Below are 18,687 nucleotides of genomic sequence, written 5' to 3' on the forward strand. Positions count from 1 at the left end.
CTTGTGTTATCAGAGAGCCTGTGGGACATTTTCCTGATTAGCGATGGATGTGGGAAGGCCCAGGTCACTGTGGGCAGTGTCATGTCTGGACTGGTCCTGGTTGCTATAAGAAAGTAGGCTGAACGGTTATGAGAGAGTTTAACCAGTAAATAGCACTCCCATGGCCTCTGAATCAGTTTTCGCCTCCAGGTTCCTGCCTTGAGTTTCTGTCTCGACTTCCCTCGACTACAAACTTTGTGGCGGTGTTCGAATGAGGATGGCCTCGTAGGCTCATATATTTGAATGTTCAGCTCCCAGTTGGTTTAGGATTCTTTGGGAAGGATTAGAAAGTATGTATGGTCTCATTAGAAGAGGCGTGTGGTGGTTTGAATGAAAGTGGCCCAGTAGACTCTTAGGGAGCGGCACTCTTTTGAGGGGTTGTGGCCTTGTTGGAGTGAGTGTGGTGTTGCTGGAGGTGGTGTGTTGCTGTGTGTGAGCTTTGAGGTTTCACATGCTCGAGCCAGGCCTGGGGAGCGGGGGAGGGGGAGGGGAGGGAAGGGGGGAGGGAAGGGGAGGAGAGAGTTGGGGGGGGGGGGCGAGGGGACTTTCTTCCTGCTTCCTGAAGATTGGGATGTAGAACTGTCAAGCTCTTTCTGTCAGCCTGCATGCTGCCATGATTCCTGCCCTGACAATAACGGGCTAAACATCTAAAACAGTACGCCAGTCCCACTCACAATGTCCTCCTTTATTAAGTAGCCACAGTAATGTCACCTCAACAGTAGGAACCCTGTCTCTGCTTCCTGTCTGCGGGTCAGGATGTGAGCTCTTCCTGCCATGATGCTCATGGACTCACCCTCTGGAACTCTAAGCAAACGCCTGGTTAAATGCTTTTTTTTTTTTATAAGTTGCCTTGGTCCTGATGTCTATTCTCAGCAATAGAATAGTGTCTAAGATAAGCTGTGAGCTGAAATAAACCCATTTCTTCTCAACCTTCTTTTGGTCAGTATTATATCGCAGCAATATAGAAACCCTAACTAAAACAGAAAGTAGGGCCAGAAATTGGGTGTTACTGTTACACACGGACCAGATTCTTTTGGGGAGGATATAGAAGAACTTTGGGCTGGGAAAGTCATTGAGTGCCCAGAGCTCTGGCTGTTCTATGAGAGCTTGGGAGATAATGTCGAGGGCAGTGCAGAGGATGGAGGCCAGCCCTTTGGAGCCTTGGAAGGATGCTAATCTCTCATTCTCTGTCGAAGCCATAGCATACTTTGAGTTTTAAGAGTCTGTGGTTCTGGTCAGCTGGGGCTAAAGAATCTGCTGTGATTAATGAGACCAGAACCATTAAAGTGTAAGTTCTGCCTCGCCGAGACAGTCAGCTCTGAGAAATTAGTGGTGATTAAGAAGAGCAAGCGTCGCTGAGGTAAAAATCTGTGTTTCTTCAAGGTCAGCATACAGAAGCTGTGGTTCAGAAGGCCCAACTCTGCATCTTAGGCTGGATTTGAACTTGGTAATATGTCGCCCAGGCAGTACTAGTTTCAAAGGCATGAAGGGGTCGTGGAGACTAGCCAGTGTTTGGCACTTTGTGGCCCTCCAGAGAGTTTGGGAGAAGCAGTTGGTGAGAGTATGGCCTTGGTTGAGTCCAAGGTCCAGGGTGAAAGTGTAATCGAGAGAAATTGAGGCTTGGTATCATGTGGCAGAGTCAGAGTCCCAGAAGACAGCCCAGAGAGCCAGTTGTTAGAGTGTATGACACTTGTTTTTATTTTACAGGAGCTCACAGTTAGGAGACCTTGGGTAGTTTAGAGAAACCTTGCAATTTTAGATTTTGGATATTTTAAGGAGACTGAAGTTTTGGAATGTTTGAATTTGTAAATTGTGGTACCAAACCAGGCTGTGGTAGTTCATGCTTTTAATCCCAGCATTTGGGAGGCAGAGGCAGGCAGATCTTAGTGAGTTCAAGGAGTGAGCTCCAGGACAGCCAGGGCTACACAGAGAAATACCGTCTCAGAAACAACAACAACAACAACATCAACAAATAAAATATCTTGAACAACTCTGAAAAGGTTAGGGATATTCTGCTACTCAACCTGTGTGCGTGCGTGTTTGTGTGTGTCTGCACTTTGGGATCAATCCATAGCTCCTTATAACCCAAGCACAGTGATGCACTCTTGTGATCCCAGGACTTGGGAGGTAGAGACAGGAGGATCAAATGTTCAAGTCGTACTCAGTTACACAGAGGTTTCAAGGCCAATTTGGGATACACAAGACCCTGTTTTGAAAAAAATAATGCAAGAAAGAAAAAAAAATTAAGCAAGAAAACAACAGAAGCAAAGAAAACTTATCACAGACTTAATTTTGCTAGGAAAATTTTTAGAAATTTACTTTTTTTTTAAATTTCAAAAAGATTTTATTGAAAATTTTACATCTACAAAGATACAAAGATTTTTTTTCAATTTTTTCTCCATCTTTATTAAATTGGATATTTCTTATTTACATTTCAATTATTATTACCTTTCCCAGTTTCCAGGCCAACATCCCCCTAACCCCTCCTCCTCCCGCCATTACCACCCTCCCCCAACAATCCCATTCACTGGGGGTTGAGTCTTGGCAGGACCAAGGGCTTCCCCTTCCACTGGTGCTCTTACTAGGATATTCATTGCTACCTATGAGGTCAGAGTCCAGGGTCAGTCCATGTATAGTCTTTGGGTAGTGGCTTAGGCCCTGGAAGCTCTGGTTGGTTGGCATTGTTGTTCATATGGGGTCTCAAGCCCCTTCAGCTCTTTCAGTCCTTTCTCTGATTCCTTCAACAGGGGTCCTATTCTCAATTCAGTGGTTTGCTGCTGGCATTCGCCTATGTATTTGCCATTTCTGGCTGTGTCTCAGGAGAGATCTACATCCAGTTCCTTTGGGCCTGCACTTTGCTTCATCCATCTTATCTAGTTTGGTGGATGTATATGTATGGGCCACATGTGGGGCAGGCTCTGAATGGGTATTCCTTCAGCCTCTGTTCTAAACTTTGCCTCCCTATTCCCTCCCAAGGGTATTCTTGTTCCCCTTTTAAAGGAGTGAAGCATTCCCATTTTGGTCATTCTTTTTTTTTTTTTTTTCTGGAGCTGGGGACCGAACGCAGAGCCTTGCGCTTGCTAGGCAAGCGCTCTACCGCTGAGCTAAATCCCCAACCCCTTGGTCATCCTTCTTGAGTTTCATGTGTTCTGTACATCTAGGGAAATTCGAGCATTTGGGCTAATATCCACTTATCAATGAGTGCATACCATATGTGTTTTTCTGTGATTGGGTTACCTCATTCAGGATATTTTCCAGTTCCATCCATTTGCCTATGAATTTCATGAAGTCATTGTTTTTGATAGCTGAGTAGTACTCTATTGTGTAGATGTACCACATTTTCTGTATCCATTCCTCTGTTGAAGGGCATCTGAGTTCTTTCCAGCTTCTGGCTATTATAAATAAGGCTGCTATGAACATAATGGAGCATGTGTCTTTATTATATGTTGGAGCATCTTTTGGGTCTATGCTCACGAGAGGTTTAGCTGGGTCCTCAGGCAGTGCAATGTCCAATTTTCTGAGGAACCTCCAGACTGATTTCCAGAATGGTTCTACCAGTCTACAATCCCACCAACAATGGAGGAGTGTTCCTCTTTCTCCACATCCTCACCAGCATCTGCTGTCACCAGAGTTTTTGATCTTAGCCATTCTCACTGGTGTGAGGTGCAATCTCAGGGTTGCTTTGATTTGCATTTCCCTTTTGAATGTTAAACATTTTTTTAGGTGCTTCTCAGCCATTCGGCATTCCTCAGCTGTGAATTCTTGGTTTAGCTCTGAACCCAATTTTTTAACAGGGTTATTTGTCTCCCTGCGGTCTAACTTCGTGAGTTCTTTGTATATTTTGGATATAAGCCCTCTATCTGTTGTAGGATTGGTAAAGATCTTTTCCCAATCTGTTGGTTGCCGTTTTGTCCTAACCACAGTTTCCTTTGCCTTACAGAAGCTTGCAGTTTTATGAGATCCCATTTGTCGATTCTTGATCTTAGAGCATAAGCCATTGGTGTTTTGTTCAGGAAATTTTCTCCAGTGCCCATGTGTTTGAGACTCTTCCCCACTTTTTCTTCTATTAGTTTGAGTGTATCTAGTTTGATGTGGAGGTCCTTAATCCACTTGGACTTAAGCTTTGTACAGGGTGATAAGCATGGATCGATCTGCATTCTTCTATATGCTGACCTCCAGTTGAACCAGCACCATTTGCTGAAAAGGTTATCTTTTTTCCATTGGATGGTTTTGGCTCCTTTGTCAAAAATCAAGAGACCATAGGTGTGTGGGTTCATTTCTGGGTCTTCAATTCTATTCCACTGATCTATCTGCCTGTCTCTGTACTGATACCATACAATTTTTATTACTATTGCTCTGTAATACTGCTTGAGTTCAGGAATAGTGATTCCCCCGGAAGTCCTTTTATTGTTGAGGATAGTTTTAGCTATCCTAGGTTTTTTGTTATTCCAGATGAATTTGCAAACTGTTTGTCTCTGAAGAATTGGATTAGAAGTTTGATGGGGATTGCATTGAATCTGTAGATCGCTTTTGATAAAATGGCCATTTTTTTTTTAAAGATTTATTTATTGTATGTATGAGAGTGCACTGCACCTTTCTTCAGACACACCAGATCCCATTACAGATGGTTGTGAGCCACCATGTGGTTGCTGAGATTTGAACTCAGGACCTCTGGAAGAGCAGTCAGTGCTCTTAACCACTGAGCCATCTCTCCAGCCCGGCCATTTTTACTATATTAATCCTGCCAATCCATGAGCATGGGAGATCTTACCATCTCCTGAGATCCTCTTCAATTTCTTTCTTCAGAGGCTTGAAGTTCTTATCATACAGATCTTTCACTTGCTTGGTTAAAGTCACACTGAGGTATTTTATATTATTTGGGACTATTATGAAGGGTGTCATTTCCCTAATTTCTTTCTCGGCTTGTTTCTCTTTCGTGTAGAGGAAGGCTACAGATTTATTTGAGTTAATTTTTATACCCAGCCACTTTGTTGAAGGTGTTTATCAGGTTTAGTAGTTCTCTCTCTCTCTCTCTCTCTCTCTCTCTCTTTTTTTTTTTTTCTGGAGCTGGGACAGAACCCAGGGCCTTGCGCTTGCTAGGCAAGTGCTCTACCACTGAGCTAAATCCCCAACCCCAGGTTTAGTAGTTCTCTGGTGAAACTTTTGGGATCGCTTAAATATACTATCATATCATCTGCAAATAGTGATATTTTGACTTCTTCTTTTCCAATCTGTATCCCCTTGATCTCCTTTTGCTATCTGATTGCTCTAGCTAGAACTTCAAGAACTATATTGAATAAGTAGGGAGAGAGTGGGCAGCCTTGTCTAGTCCCTGATTTTAGTGGGATTGCTTCAAGTTTCTCTCCATCTAGTTTAATATTAGCTACTGGTTTGCTGTATATGGCTTTTTACTATGTTTAGGTATGGGCCTTGAATTCCTGTTCTTTCCAGGACTTTTATCATAAAGGAGTGTTGAATTTTGTCAAATGCTTTCTCAGCATCTAATGAAATGATCATGTGGTTTTTATCTTTCAGTTTGTTTACATAGTGGATAACGTTGATGGTTTTCCGTATATTAAACCATTCCTGCATACCTGGGATGAAACCTACTTGATCATGGTGGATGATTGTTTTGATGTGCTCTTGGATTCAGTTTGCAAGAATTTTTTTTTTTTTTCCAGAGCTGGGGACCGAACCCAGGGCCTTGCGCTTGCTAGGCAAGCGCTCTACCACTGAGCTAAATCCCTAACCCAGTTTGCAAGAATTTTATTGAGTATTTTTGCGTTGATATTCATATGGGAACTTGGTTTGAAGTTCTATTTGTTGGGTCTTTGTGTGGTTTAGGTATAAGAGTAATTGTGGCTTCATAGAAGGAATTCAGTAGTGCTCTATTTCTATGTTGTGGAATAGTTTGGATAGTATTGGTATGAGGTCTTCTATGAAGGTCTGATAGAATTCTGCACCGAACCCATCTGGACCTGGGCTCTTTTTGGTTGGGAGACTTTTAATGACTCTTCTATTTCTTTAGGAGTTATAGGGTTGTTTAAATGGTTTATCTGTTGCTGATTTAACTTCGATACCTGGTATCTGTCTAGGAATTTGTCTATTTCCTCCAGATTTTCAAGTTTTGTTGAATATAGGCTTCGATGATTTTTTTGAATTTCCTCTGATTCTGTAGTTATGTCTTTCTTTTCATTTCTGAATTTGTTAATTTGGACACACTCTCTGTGTCCTCTCGTTAGTCTGGCTAAGGGTTTATCTATCTTGTTGATTTTCTCTAAGAACCAGCTTTTGGTTCTGTTGATTCTTTGTATAGTCCTTTTTGTTTCTACTTGGTTAATTTCAGCTCTGAGTTTGATTATTTCCTGCCTTCTACTCCTCCTGGGTGTATTTGCTTCTTTTTGTTCTAGAGCTGTTAGGTGTGCTGTCAAGCTGCTGATATACGCTCTCTCCTCTTTCTTTCTGCAGGCACTCAGAGCTGTGAGTTTTCCTCTTAGCACAGCTTTCATTCTGTCCCATAAGTTTGGGTATGTTGTACCTTCATTTTCATTAAATTCTAAGAAGTCTTTAATTTCTTTCTTTATTTCTTCCTTGAGCAGGTTATCATTGAGTAAAGCATTGTTCAATTTCCATGTACATGTGGGTATTCTTTCCTTATTGTTATTGAAGATCAGCTTTAGCCCTTGGTGGTCTGATAGGACACATGGGATTATTTCTATCTTTCTGTATCTGTTGAGGCCTGTTTTATGACCGATTATATGGTAAATTTTGGAGAAAGTACCATGAGATGGTGAGAAGAAGGTATATCCTTTTGTTTTAGGTTAGAATGTTCTATAAATATCTGTTAAGTCCATTTGGTTCATGACTTCTCTTAGTCTGTCTATGTCTCTGTTTAATTTCTGTTTCCATGATCTGTCCATTAATGAGAGTGGGGTATTGAAATCTCCTACTATTATTGTGTGAGGTACAATGTGTACTTTGAGCTTTAGTAATGTTTCTTTCATGAATGTAGGTGCCCTTGTATTTGGAGCATAGATATTTAGGATTGAGAGTTCATCTTGGTGGATTTTTCCTTTGATGACTTTCCTTATCTCTTTTGATGACTTTTGGTTTAAAATCGATGTTATTCGATATTAGAATGGCTACTCCAGCTTGTTTCTTTAGACCATTTGCTTGGAAAGTTGTTTTCCAGACTTTTACTCTGAGGTAGTGTCTATCTTTGTCTCTGAGGTGTGTTTCCTGTAGGCAGCAGAATGCAGGGTCCTCTTTGCATATCCAGTTTGTTAATCTGTGTCTTTTTATTGGGGAATTGAGTCCATTGATGTTGAGAGATATTAAGGAATAGTAATTTTTGCTTCCTGTTATATTCGTATTTGGATGTGAGATTATGTTTGTGTGTTTGTCTTCTCTTTGTTTCATTGCAAAACGATTAGTTTCTTGCCTTTTCTATAGTGTAGCTTTCCTCCTTGTGTTGGGCTTTACCATTTATTACTTTTTGTAGGGCTGGATTTGTAGAAAGATATTGCAGAAATTTGGTTTTGTCATGGAATATCTTGGTTTCTCCATCTATGTTAATTGAAAGTTTACCTGATACAGTAACTTGGGCTGGCACCTTTGTTCTCTTAGGGTCTGTATGACGTCTGTCCAGGATCTTCTGGCCTTCATAGTTTCTGGAGAAAAGTCTGGTGCAATTCTGATAGGTCTGCCTTTATATGTTACTTGACCTTTTTCCCTTACTGCTTTTAATATTCTTTCTTTGTTTTGTGCATTTGGTGTTTTGACTATTATGTGATGGGCGGAGTTTCTTTTCTGGTCCAATCTATTTGTAGTTCTGTAGGCTTCTTGTATGCCTATGGGTATCTCTTTTTTTAGGTTAGGGAAGTTTTCTTCTATTATTTTGTTGAAGATTTTTACTGATCCTTTGAGTTGGGAGTCTTCACTTTCTTCTATACCTATTATCCTTAGGTTTGATCTTCTCATTGAGTCCTGGATTTCCTGTATGTTTTGGACCAGTAGCTTTTTCTGCTTTACATTATCTTTGACAGTTGAGTCAATGATTTCTATGGAATCTTCTGCTCCTGAGATTCTCTCTTCTATCTCTTATATTCTGTTGGTGATGCTTGTATCTATGTCTCCTTGTCTCTGCCTCTGGTTTTCTATATCCAGGGTTGTCTCCCTTTGTGCTTTCTTTATTGCTTCTATTTCCATTTTTAATTCCTTCACCTGTTTGATTGTGTTTTCCTGTAATTCTTTCAGGGATTTTTGTGTTTCTTCTCTATAGGCTTCTACTTGTTTATTTGTGTTTTCCTGCATTTCTCCAAGGGAGTTCTTTATGTCTTTCTTGAAGTCCTCTATCATCATGACCAGATGTGATTTAAAATCTAGATCTTGCTTTTCTGGTGTGTTTGGATATTCAGTGTTTGCTTTGGTGGGAGAATTGGGCTCCGATGATGCCATGTAGTCTTGGTTTCTGTTGCTTGGCTTCCTGTGCTTGCCTCTCGCCATCAGGTTGTCTCTGGTGTTACCTTGTTCTGCTATTTCTGACAGTGACTAGACTGTCCTATAGGCCTGTGTGTCAGGAGTGCTGTAGACCTGTTTTCCTGTTCTCTTTCAGTCAGTTATGGAAACAGAGTGTTCTGCTTTCAGGCGTGTAGTTTTTCCTGTCTACTGGTCCTCAGCTGTTCCTGTGGGCGTGTGTCCTGAGTCCACCAGGCAGGTCACTTGGAGCAGAAAAGTTGGTCTTATCTCTGGTCTCTGGCCTGGAGTCACTCCTCGGGACTGGGTTTCAGCTCTCCGTGAGGGCAGCAACCAGATGGGCCTGCCCCACCTTCTCTCCTATCCCCATGCACATGGGGCCTAGATGGCGCAAGGCTTTTCCTCTAGAGTCAGAAATGTGGGCAGAGAGTAGTCTCCTGTGGCTTCCCAGGCGTATCTGTCCCTCTGAAGGTCTAGCTCTCCCTCCCACGGGATTTGGGTGCAGGGAGCTGTTTGACCAGGTCCCTTCAGATCCAGGCGCAGTCTGGACCGCAGGGCACCTGCAGCTTAAGTGCCCCTATCTTCCGTTTCCCAGAGGCCGTACACAGTTTCCTCTTAGGCCAGGAATGGGGCAAGGGTGGGCAGTGCTGCTGTCCCTCCTGCCCTGAGAGCAGAGCACCTCTTCCCAGAAATGGCCACTGAAGTCAATGCCGAAACCCTTGCTTTCTTGTATAATAGAAATATCTACATTGATGTCCTTGATTTTTGTCTCTTGCTCCATAAGGTCTAAATTATTTGTTCTCGGAGTGAACAAAAAAATTTTTTTTAAAATAGCAATCCATTTCAAACTTAACAGTGCTTTAGTCGTGATCCATGTATTTGATTGTATTGCAAATTCTTATCATTTAGGCAAAAATTTTTCCTATTTTCCATTTAATAATTCATTATTTGGAAATGTGTAGCTTCTGAACATGTGGGGTTTTCTTGGAGTCTTTGTTCTGGACTCTAACTTGCAGTGTGACTGCACACACTGCAGGACGTCTGTCTTAAGTAATGTTTAGGTTTGCTCTGTGGCAGCATGCAGTCCATGCCACAGTACTCTGTGTGCCTGTGAAGTACTGTTCTATGTCCTTTGTCTCGTCAGCTATGTCCGTGCAGGTCAGACTGGGGTGTGACTTCTGCACACAGCCCCAGGCGTGCTTGGCGTCTTAGTGTACCCTTCTCCTCTCTCAGCCCGTTAGCTCTCTGTGTTTTTGCTTTTTCCCTCCCTGTGGTTGTATGCACTCATTCCACCCACACACCTGTGTCTAGCTCTCCTCCTCTTTCCACTGCTTCCTGTGTTTTAGACTCCACCCACTAAATCGTTTATGAAGACGTCATGGAAAACCCTGTTGACTCATTTGACATTTTGTGCTGTTTTTGAAATCCCGCCTCTCTTTCCATTGACAGGAAGTGAATGTGTTTCCCAGAACTGTGTTATTTCCTGATGCTGATAGACTTTTGGTCTGTGAATTAAAGCTATTAGATTCAATTAACTAAACCTTACTCCTTTGTACAGAACATCCTGATGTTTGAGTTGCCCCTGTGTATTTTGGAAAAGAGGTAGCATATACAACCAGAGACTTTGGTGAGGAGTATGGCGTGCCAAGTTCTGCACCACTTCGTCTTGATTGGGGATCTCTTATTTATTTGTCACTGTCTCATAATTACTAGAAACATTTGTGACAGTGTGAGAGAGAAAGGGAAGAAGGAAACTGAGGAAAGCACAAATTGCCCAGAGGAATACATGAGATGTGTCCAGGCCTCTTGGTCCACCCTCCCTTCCAGAAGTCCCACCTTAAGCAGCAGGCTTCTGTTAGTACAGTCAGCGAGTACACAGAAGCTGCATAGTTAGTGTCTGTAAAGGAACAGAACTGCTAGAGTGTGTGAGAGAGAGAGAGTGTGCGTGCGTGCGTGTGTGTGTGTGTGTGTCTGCCCAACAATATCTGTCAGTGGAAGGGCCAGGAATTCAGTTGTTCAGTCCACCAGGCGGACATCTTATCGGATCTTCAGTCTACATTGGAAGTGTGTTCTCATGTCAGAGAAGGGATTCCTTGGCAACAGGATGTGAGCTTACTGTGAGAGTGAGTCAAGCAGGCAGAAAACAAAAGCTCCCTTCATCCCTGTCATTTTGTGGGGACTTCCACCAGAAAGTGTGGCCTCAATTTAGGGTGGGTCTTTTTACCTCAAATGATTCAATCGAGACTAACCAGTGCTTGTTTGATTCCAAATACAGTCAAGTTGACAACGAAGATGAACCATCATGGGGGCTATACATTTAGGACTGGGAATGTTGGGGTTGCTTGGGTGGGCAACCAGCTGATGAGAGAGGGAGACAGGACATCCTGGCTGTTATGGTTAGTTGGGACTGACTTTGAAATTTTGTAGTAGAAAACTAGCAATACAATTTTCAGTTGTCATTGAAAGAGTTGACTTTCAGAATATGACTCTCAGGAAAAAGAAGATCAAATATTTGATTTTTAAAAATCATTTATCAGGCTGAAGAGATGGCTCAGGGGTTAAGAGCACTGACTGCTCTTCCAAAGGTCCTGAGTTCAATTCCCAGCAACCACATGGTGGCTCACAACCATCTGTAATGGAATCTGATGCCCTCTGCTGGTGTGTCTGAAGACAGCTACAGTGTACTCATGTACATAAAATAAACAAATCTTTAAGAAAATCATTTATCTTTGTGTGTGACTTTTTCTGCTCTTGCCTCCCTCTGTTCCCATGCTAGGGATCATGTGTTCTAGGGAAGCCCCTACCTTAGACTATATTCCCAGCCCCTAATAAAAGACTTGGGTTATAAAAATATACGTTTTGAATGTATAACACAAAGAGTGAACCTAGTGCAAGGTGGGTTTCAGTTACTGTGTCAGCACTGGCCTATGGTAGTAACACTGGTACCATTTAATGGGAGATCAAACATAGGAGAAGGGGGTGGAGGCGATGGGCCAGGTATGAGAACTGTACTTTCCACCCCATTCTACAAACCGAAAAAAAACTTGGTGTGTGTGTGTGTGTGTGTGTGTGTGTGTGTGTGTGTGTGTGTGTGTGTGTGAATGTTCTTAATAGAGTCTGAGCATGCAGATTTAGTCTAACCCTGTGTCCTAGGGTTTTCCAATGCTGATGGACTGGTTTGCTATTGGTGTATTTTGAGTTGAGGTCAGCTGGATTTGCCTCTCTTCTCTGTATTAATTTTCTTTACCTGTTCTCTCCACCACAGTTGGAATGCCAAGATGCCCTAGAAACAGCAGCCCGAGTTGAGGGTCTTTCCCTGGACATCTCTGTGCATTCTCATCTCCAAATTCTGGACGAGGAACATACGAAGGGGAAATACCACCATGGTTTAAGCGCCCTGAAGCCCTTCCGGACCACCACCAAGTAAGGCTTTGTTGGCTACTGTTTCATCCACAAAGCACTAAAAGCAGTTTTGAAATCTTGGGCCACAGTGAGGACAGCTGGGGAGGACCATCATTTGTCAAGAACTGTTTACCAAGGTGTTTTCCACTTATGCTCAGCCTCTCTGTGTGTGTTGACACTTGACGGTTGGATTTCTCCTCTAGGCACCAGCACCCAGTGGACAATGCTGGCCTTTTCTCCTACATGACCTTTTCATGGCTCTCTCCTCTGGCCCAAGTGGTTCACAAGAAGGGGGAGCTGTTAATGGAGGATGTGTGGCCTTTGTCCAAGTATGAGTCTTCTGATGTGAACTGCAGAAGGTAGGCGTCTCTGGTCCACCTTATATACTGGGTGCTAGGCCTGAGCTAGTGGGTGGGCCAGCAGCGTGGAGTCTAAGGCTTTCCATACCCATGAAGACCCTCAGCTGAGGGTGGGCAACCTGTGGACTCTCCTCCCTTTGCCGTATCTCTATTTCCCTCTAATTGTGTTTTAACCAAGGGCTTTCTCTCTCTCTCTCAGCCCCACTTCTAGAACTTTCTGAGCCTCCAGGGAGATTTTGTTGCTGCCCTGTGACAGAGTACATTTTTGGTGGTAGTTGATTGTCTGATTAAAGTCTAGTTTGCAGTTTTGCATTTTATCACAGGATCCTTCAGAAAGGGTTGGTGACCTTGCAAAAGGAAGATTCTATCTGCAAACTTTATTCAGGGAGAGATCTTTGAGGAGTGGAAGGAAAGACTCCTGCTCCTCTTGTGTTTTGTATTTCTAACACTCCCTTTTGGCCAGGATGGGAGTTTTCTGTACAAGATGGAGGCTGTGCGCATAATTTTAAGGGAGAGCCTGTGATGGGGGGAAGTGGGCTAGGGTGCATCCCTTTCCCGGGGGAGATGTGTAACACAGGACATGTGCCCTTGTTAAGACTAGAGAGACTGTGGCAAGAAGAGCTGAATGAAGTCGGGCCAGACGCCGCCTCCCTGCGAAGGGTTGTGTGGATCTTTTGCCGCACCAGGCTCATCCTGTCCATCGTGTGCCTGATGATCACGCAGTTGGCTGGCTTCAGTGGACCAGTAAGTTCTGACCATCCTTTCTGAACACCTCCAGGCCGGCCACGGCCAGCTCTAACCCTGTTTTTCTGTTGCAGAGGTAATGATCGTTTTGAGCTAGTTAGCAGCCTTAGAGATGCTTCTGGGCTATTGCACAGGGTCAGTGGATTTGGGAGTGAATGGTGGCTTGTCAGCTAGACTGTTAAGAACAAAGAGCTGCAGAAGAGGAAACCGCTGGCTTGCTTTCCTGGGGCTGCAGGAATCTGAACTGATCCGGGTCCCACATAGCACCTGCCTGTTGATTAGATGCTACTGTGAAGCAACCGTCTCAGGGCAGCCATGTCTTGGCAGTGCTTTGAGTAAGCTGAGCGTTGTGTGGCAAGGGCTAGCAAGCCTCTGCTGGCGACGTATCACATGCCCGGAGGCAGAGTTGCCATGTTTACTGACTCTAACGATGGATCCCTAAAGCTAGGAACCCACCAGGGTTTTTGACAGTGCCTTTCAAGTTTTAGATACAGTGTTGAAGTGGCAGACTTGGGCGGCCGCTGTGGATGAGTACAGTAGCTAAGGGAGCTTTGGGCAGGAGTTCTCAGGGCGTCCTTTCTTGCATTTCTGTGCTGTCTGACACTTGAGATTGTGATTGAATTTATTCTCTACATATTTGCCTTGAGGCATCGGACCGGTAGTACTGTTTAGACTGTGCATTTCCGTGTGTGGGTAAGCTGGAGGTTCATGGTGGGTAAGTATGTGTCCAAGATGCATGGTGACTAGGTGAAACTAATTCACACTTTGGAGGTTTTTTTGTTTTTTGTTTTGTTTTTATTTATTTATTTATTTTTTCTTCTTTTTAATGTATGATCTTTAATAAAAAGTTTTGGTATTAGGTTTCTTAATTGACCGACTAACACTTTCATATACATTTTAACTAAAAGGGACCATGTAACTGAAGTGTTATTTAGCCAAAATGGCACATGTTCCACATGTTTCAGAGCCAGCATCCCCCAAGAAGAGCTTCTGTCATTGTGTCACTACAGAGCTGGTGGTCGCTCTGACGCTTCACACAGGTCTTTCGCCTGGGTAGTAGTACATCAATAATGGGCTCTCTTCACTCTTCGCCTCTTTCTTAAAAACAAAAAGTCCTGGATGGCAGGGATACAGTTTTTACTCCACAAAAAGTAGTGGCAAAATGTGTGCTTACCTTGGTCGGTGTCTTGAAGGTCGTTCCTTTAAGCATCTGCTAAGTTCTTACTCTTTCAGTTCTGATGCAGCAACCAGGATGCTAACATGTATTGAGTGCTTCTAGATGGCCTCGGAGAGCTGGGTGCCTTTCTATAACAGGGACGGGTGGCACATTCCCCTCTGCCGCCATTTTGGGAAGAACCCCGGGAAGTCAGTAGGCCTGAGAGAGCTGTGGGCTCATCTGCTGTCTCTTTTTGTGAAACAGATGTAGGAGTGTAAGCAATGCAGATGTCTTTTTGGAACCCTAATCCCAATAAATTCTTTTTTGACTGGAAATTGGAGAATCGGGCTGGTTTTGGGAAAAAAAAAAAAAAAGAAATTAACATTAGCAGGGTGCAAACCTGTGAGTCTTTCTGAGGAAATCCAGCGGTAGATTTTGCACATTTTCTAAATTGGGCATGATTTTCAGATTGGCTCGTCCTATTACCCTAAATTGTAGATTCCATACGTGGGACATCCCATTGGGTCTTGTGCACAGAACAGATGGGACACAGTCAGGTTGTCTTCATGTGCATTGTTTTTAAAAAAACTCGGTCAGTTGATGCTGACCTCAGAAGAGTCTGGCAACCAGTGCTCTATGTAGGTGCCTCAGGACCAAGAAAAGTCTAGCACAGTGCCAGCACTTATAAGGGTGTAGGCCTTACTCAAATCATTACATTTATACAGATGCTTTGGGGGCCTTCTTAGACCAAGTCAGTTTTAGAAGTCCAGGTCTGAAGAGTTCGCACCCACCCTAGACTTGCTGGAGAAGGCTGCCTTCTGCAGCACCATCTCTTCGTGAGTGCTAACTCTGCTGCAGGCCTTGTGGGGAAAGGGTATTGGGAAGCCTTGAGAGAGGTAAGTTCCCACCCTTCAACCTCTCTCCAGCCACAGCTTGCTCGGTGCTGTCAGGATCTGGACTTGGGGGGGAGTATCTGTAGTGGGACCAGTGACAGAAGCTGTTCTTCAGAATTTTCAGGATGGCTGTTATTTCTGCGGTCAGAATGAGAGAGTCAAGCTGGGCAGAATCTCTCGCCAAGAGCTCAGGTAAGGTAATGTTTATTCACTGGGAATGCCTTCCCCAGTAAGACAGCTATGCTGATAGTCTCCAGTTTTCCTCCCAATGAACTTAGAATAAATGATAAACTCATGACTTAAAAGACACACCTGAATGTGTTTGGATTTTTCCTGAAAACCTGCTTTTCTTTCTCCCATACAAGCTCATTTGAAATGTCGTTGCTTTTTAAAACCCTGTGTTGGATACTTGTTACTTCGTTCATCTTCCCCCTCTGGAACGTTTTGCATAGTGTAAAACATACCTTTGTCTTTTACCTTCCCTTCTCCTCTCCGGGAGGGGCTGATTGCTTACCCAGTGCTGTGAAGGGGGCGCCCTAAGGTATAGGAAGGAAGGAGCCCAGACAACACCCGCTGCCCTCGGAGACTGCTCCACACTGCTGCCACTGTGTGTGGGAAATGCTTCACCACAGGAAGAGAGGCTTTGGCCTCGTGACCCAGTTCCACATTTTGGATGCACACTGGAAAAGAAGCCAATCTTCTTGCTAGTTAATCTATGCAGTGAGGGCTAAACACGGGCTCTAAAAATTCTGCTGGAGGGGAAAGGGTGGATTACAGTGGTTCTCAGAATCTGAAGTCCCCTATGTGATCAGGTTATTTACTGGGGCTTGACATGACCCCAGGGGACCTCATAGGACCTAGTAGACAATTTGGTATTAAGTTTCTTTCAGAAAAATTGAAAGAGACTAATTGCCCCAGAAATCTGGCTTCCGGAATTCAGCGATAGGCACTATAGGCTGATACATCTGCCTCTGTTGTATATGCCGTTTAGTATCTTCCAGCTGCAGACAGGACTCCATGCTGTAGGAACCAGGATAGATGGGTGCATGGATTTAATTTCTTTTTTTCCTTTAAGGTGGGCACTGGTTTGGCTTTCCTTTGTTATGGTTTGGTTTGATTTTTGCCAACATCAATTTTAGCTACCAGGACTCGAAAAGACTCTGAAGGATGCCAGCGCCTTGCTCAGCAGGCCTTGAACCTTGCAGTCTGTCAGGAGCAGTGTTTCCTCGCAGCTTAGCATGCAAACAGCACTTGCAGTTTTAAGCAGGGTACCTCTTTAGGGAAATTTTAGTTTAGTTTTTTTTTCCTTAATCTTCTTCCTTTAGCAGCAAGGTCTTTATTGCTAGAGAATCTACTCCATTGCAGCTTCAGGATTCCCACCTCGGTGAAAGCTGCCGTCCTGATGTACTCTACTCCAGACTCTGCCACGTATTTCCTCTACTGTGTACAGTTACAAGTGGGAGGCTGGCCCATCTGTGTGATGGCTATCCTTGTACGACTCTGTATGTCCCCACCAAATGTTCCCGATGCCCCTGCTAATGTACAGTGTTTGTGAGATGCTCTTTGAAGATGGTATCTTTAAATATATATATATATATATATTTCATTTTCAATAAAAGCACACTGCTTCCCACTTGCTGGTATTTACTGCTGTTGCTGAATGTGCCTGTGTGAGTGTGTGCTCCGGCGTTGCAGGACCTCAGAGCTGGAGGTGACACTCGTGGTTCTTGGGGGCTGGCTGTCTTCCCTCCCTGCAGGTGGTGTTAGACATATGCTACCTGAGGTAACATGTTTTTGTTTTTGAGAGGGAGTGGGCGTGGGGAGGGCCAGAGGGAGGGTCTCTGGAGTTTGCTGGCTTGCACTGTTTGCTCTCTTCTGTCCTATTAAACTGCCCCTGTTTGTTTTCAGGGATGTTTTGCACTCCCCACTCTTCTGTACAACTGTAGGTACACTGTTCCTTTTTATCAAATAAAGCACGTGTGAAAGGGCACAGAGAAAGGTCTTGGTCTCATGTAAAGAGATGTAGCCATGTGTGAAGATACTGGAATAAGGTCAATACATTACCTTTGGATGACCATGTGTTTAGAATGGATCGCAGCTCACGGACAGGTTTATGTTACATTAGAAAGAGTAATGGTCATAGTGGCGCCCTTCAGGAGAAAAGCGAACGGTCCCTCTGCCCTTCACCTGTGGGCAGGTTGCCACTAACATTTGGTCCAACCACATGATCTTTCTTTGTTTGCACACCGGTCACTGCTGGGGAGCAGCCTGCTCTTTCTAACCTAACATAACACTGTGGCATCGTGTGGGGTTACCGGGGGCGACGTTGACTGTGGCATGTATTTCTCCCTGTAGGCCTTCGTGGTGAAGCACCTCTTGGAGTACACCCAGGCAACAGAGTCTAACCTGCAGTACAGCTTGCTGTTGGTACTAGGCCTCCTCCTGACAGAGGTTGTACGCTCCTGGTCACTCGCACTGACTTGGGCATTGAATTATCGCACTGGTGTCCGGCTGCGGGGGGCTGTCCTGACCATGGCATTCAAGAAGATCCTGAAGCTAAAGAACATTAAGGAAAAGTCCCTGGGGGAGGTGAGCCCCGAGCCCATGCTTTGTGCCAGAGCAAGCCAGGCACGCTGTCCGCCTGACTTCCTCTGGTCCTTGACCTCTCCCCTGAGGTCCTACAGGCTTCCTCACTCTTTGTCATATCTTACAGCTTATCAATATCTGCTCCAACGATGGGCAGAGGATGTTTGAAGCAGCCGCTGTGGGCAGCTTGCTGGCCGGAGGACCCGTTGTCGCCATCTTGGGCATGATTTATAATGTAATCATTCTAGGACCAACGGGCTTCCTGGGATCGGCTGTCTTTATCCTCTTTTATCCGGCAATGGTGAGTGGGCCTCTTGGCCACATCGTGGTAGCTTCTTCATACAGGATACATACAGCACTTGTACTGGGTCATAGAAAGGGGATAGACGTCTTCTCAAGGAAGGTAGTTGGAAAAGTCTGATGCTATACAGTGCTCAGTTCACATGGGCAGATTTTGGCTTGGGAGGAAGTAAGCCTTCATTCGCATAAAAGACAGGAGCCGTGTGAAGGCAGAGTGAGTCCGGGTAGAGCGGACGGCTCCACGTGAACCCACCCTGAGGTAACACAGGAGCTACTGGCATGATTCTACCATGGTGGCGCCAGTGTCTGTGAGATCTGACCAGTAATTGCCTTCATCACCTTACAAGGAGACGAGAATTAAATATTTTCTAACTCTAGAGAGAGGTCCCTTTAGTTAAACAACCATGTGAAGTCAGGTTTGTCCCAGGAACAGGGCCTGTTTGGCTGAGACTATTACGAGGCAGATCCAGGTGTGCTTCGGTCTGACAGGGGGCTTTCCCTTCCAGATGTTCGTGTCACGGCTAACCGCGTATTTCAGGAGAAAGTGTGTAGCCGCCACAGACGACCGTGTCCAGAAGATGAATGAAGTTCTTACCTACATTAAATTTATTAAAATGTATGCCTGGGTCAAAGCGTTTTCTCAGTGTGTTCAAAGTGAGTTTAAAGACTTCCCTTGTGTATGTGGTAGAGGGATTTTGGATTCTTTGGGTCTGTTCATTCATATACTTTACTT

General features: G+C 44.2%; 1 protein-coding gene across 13 annotated transcripts in view; it reads left to right on the forward strand.

Annotated features, from left to right (window-relative positions):
* Positions 1-18,687, forward strand: part of Abcc5 (ATP binding cassette subfamily C member 5) — a 94,217-nt gene that overhangs the window by 17,268 nt on the left and 58,262 nt on the right. For 3 of the 13 annotated variants that reach the window (XR_015632565.1, NM_053924.2, NM_001433820.1), the window contains 6 exon segments: positions 11,780-11,937; positions 12,120-12,275; positions 12,872-13,019; positions 17,424-17,657; positions 17,782-17,955; positions 18,461-18,608. Coding sequence is in view for 12 of the 13 variants with exons in the window: in NM_053924.2 (NP_446376.2) it covers positions 11,780-11,937; positions 12,120-12,275; positions 12,872-13,019; positions 17,424-17,657; positions 17,782-17,955; positions 18,461-18,608 (1,018 nt within the window). In the remaining variant the exon portion in view is untranslated. 13 annotated transcript variants of the gene reach the window in all.

This window comes from Rattus norvegicus, chromosome 11 (assembly GCF_021556685.1).
Source record: "Rattus norvegicus strain SHRSP/BbbUtx chromosome 11, alternate assembly SHRSP_T2T, whole genome shotgun sequence".
Taxonomy (NCBI): Eukaryota; Metazoa; Chordata; class Mammalia; order Rodentia; family Muridae; genus Rattus; species Rattus norvegicus.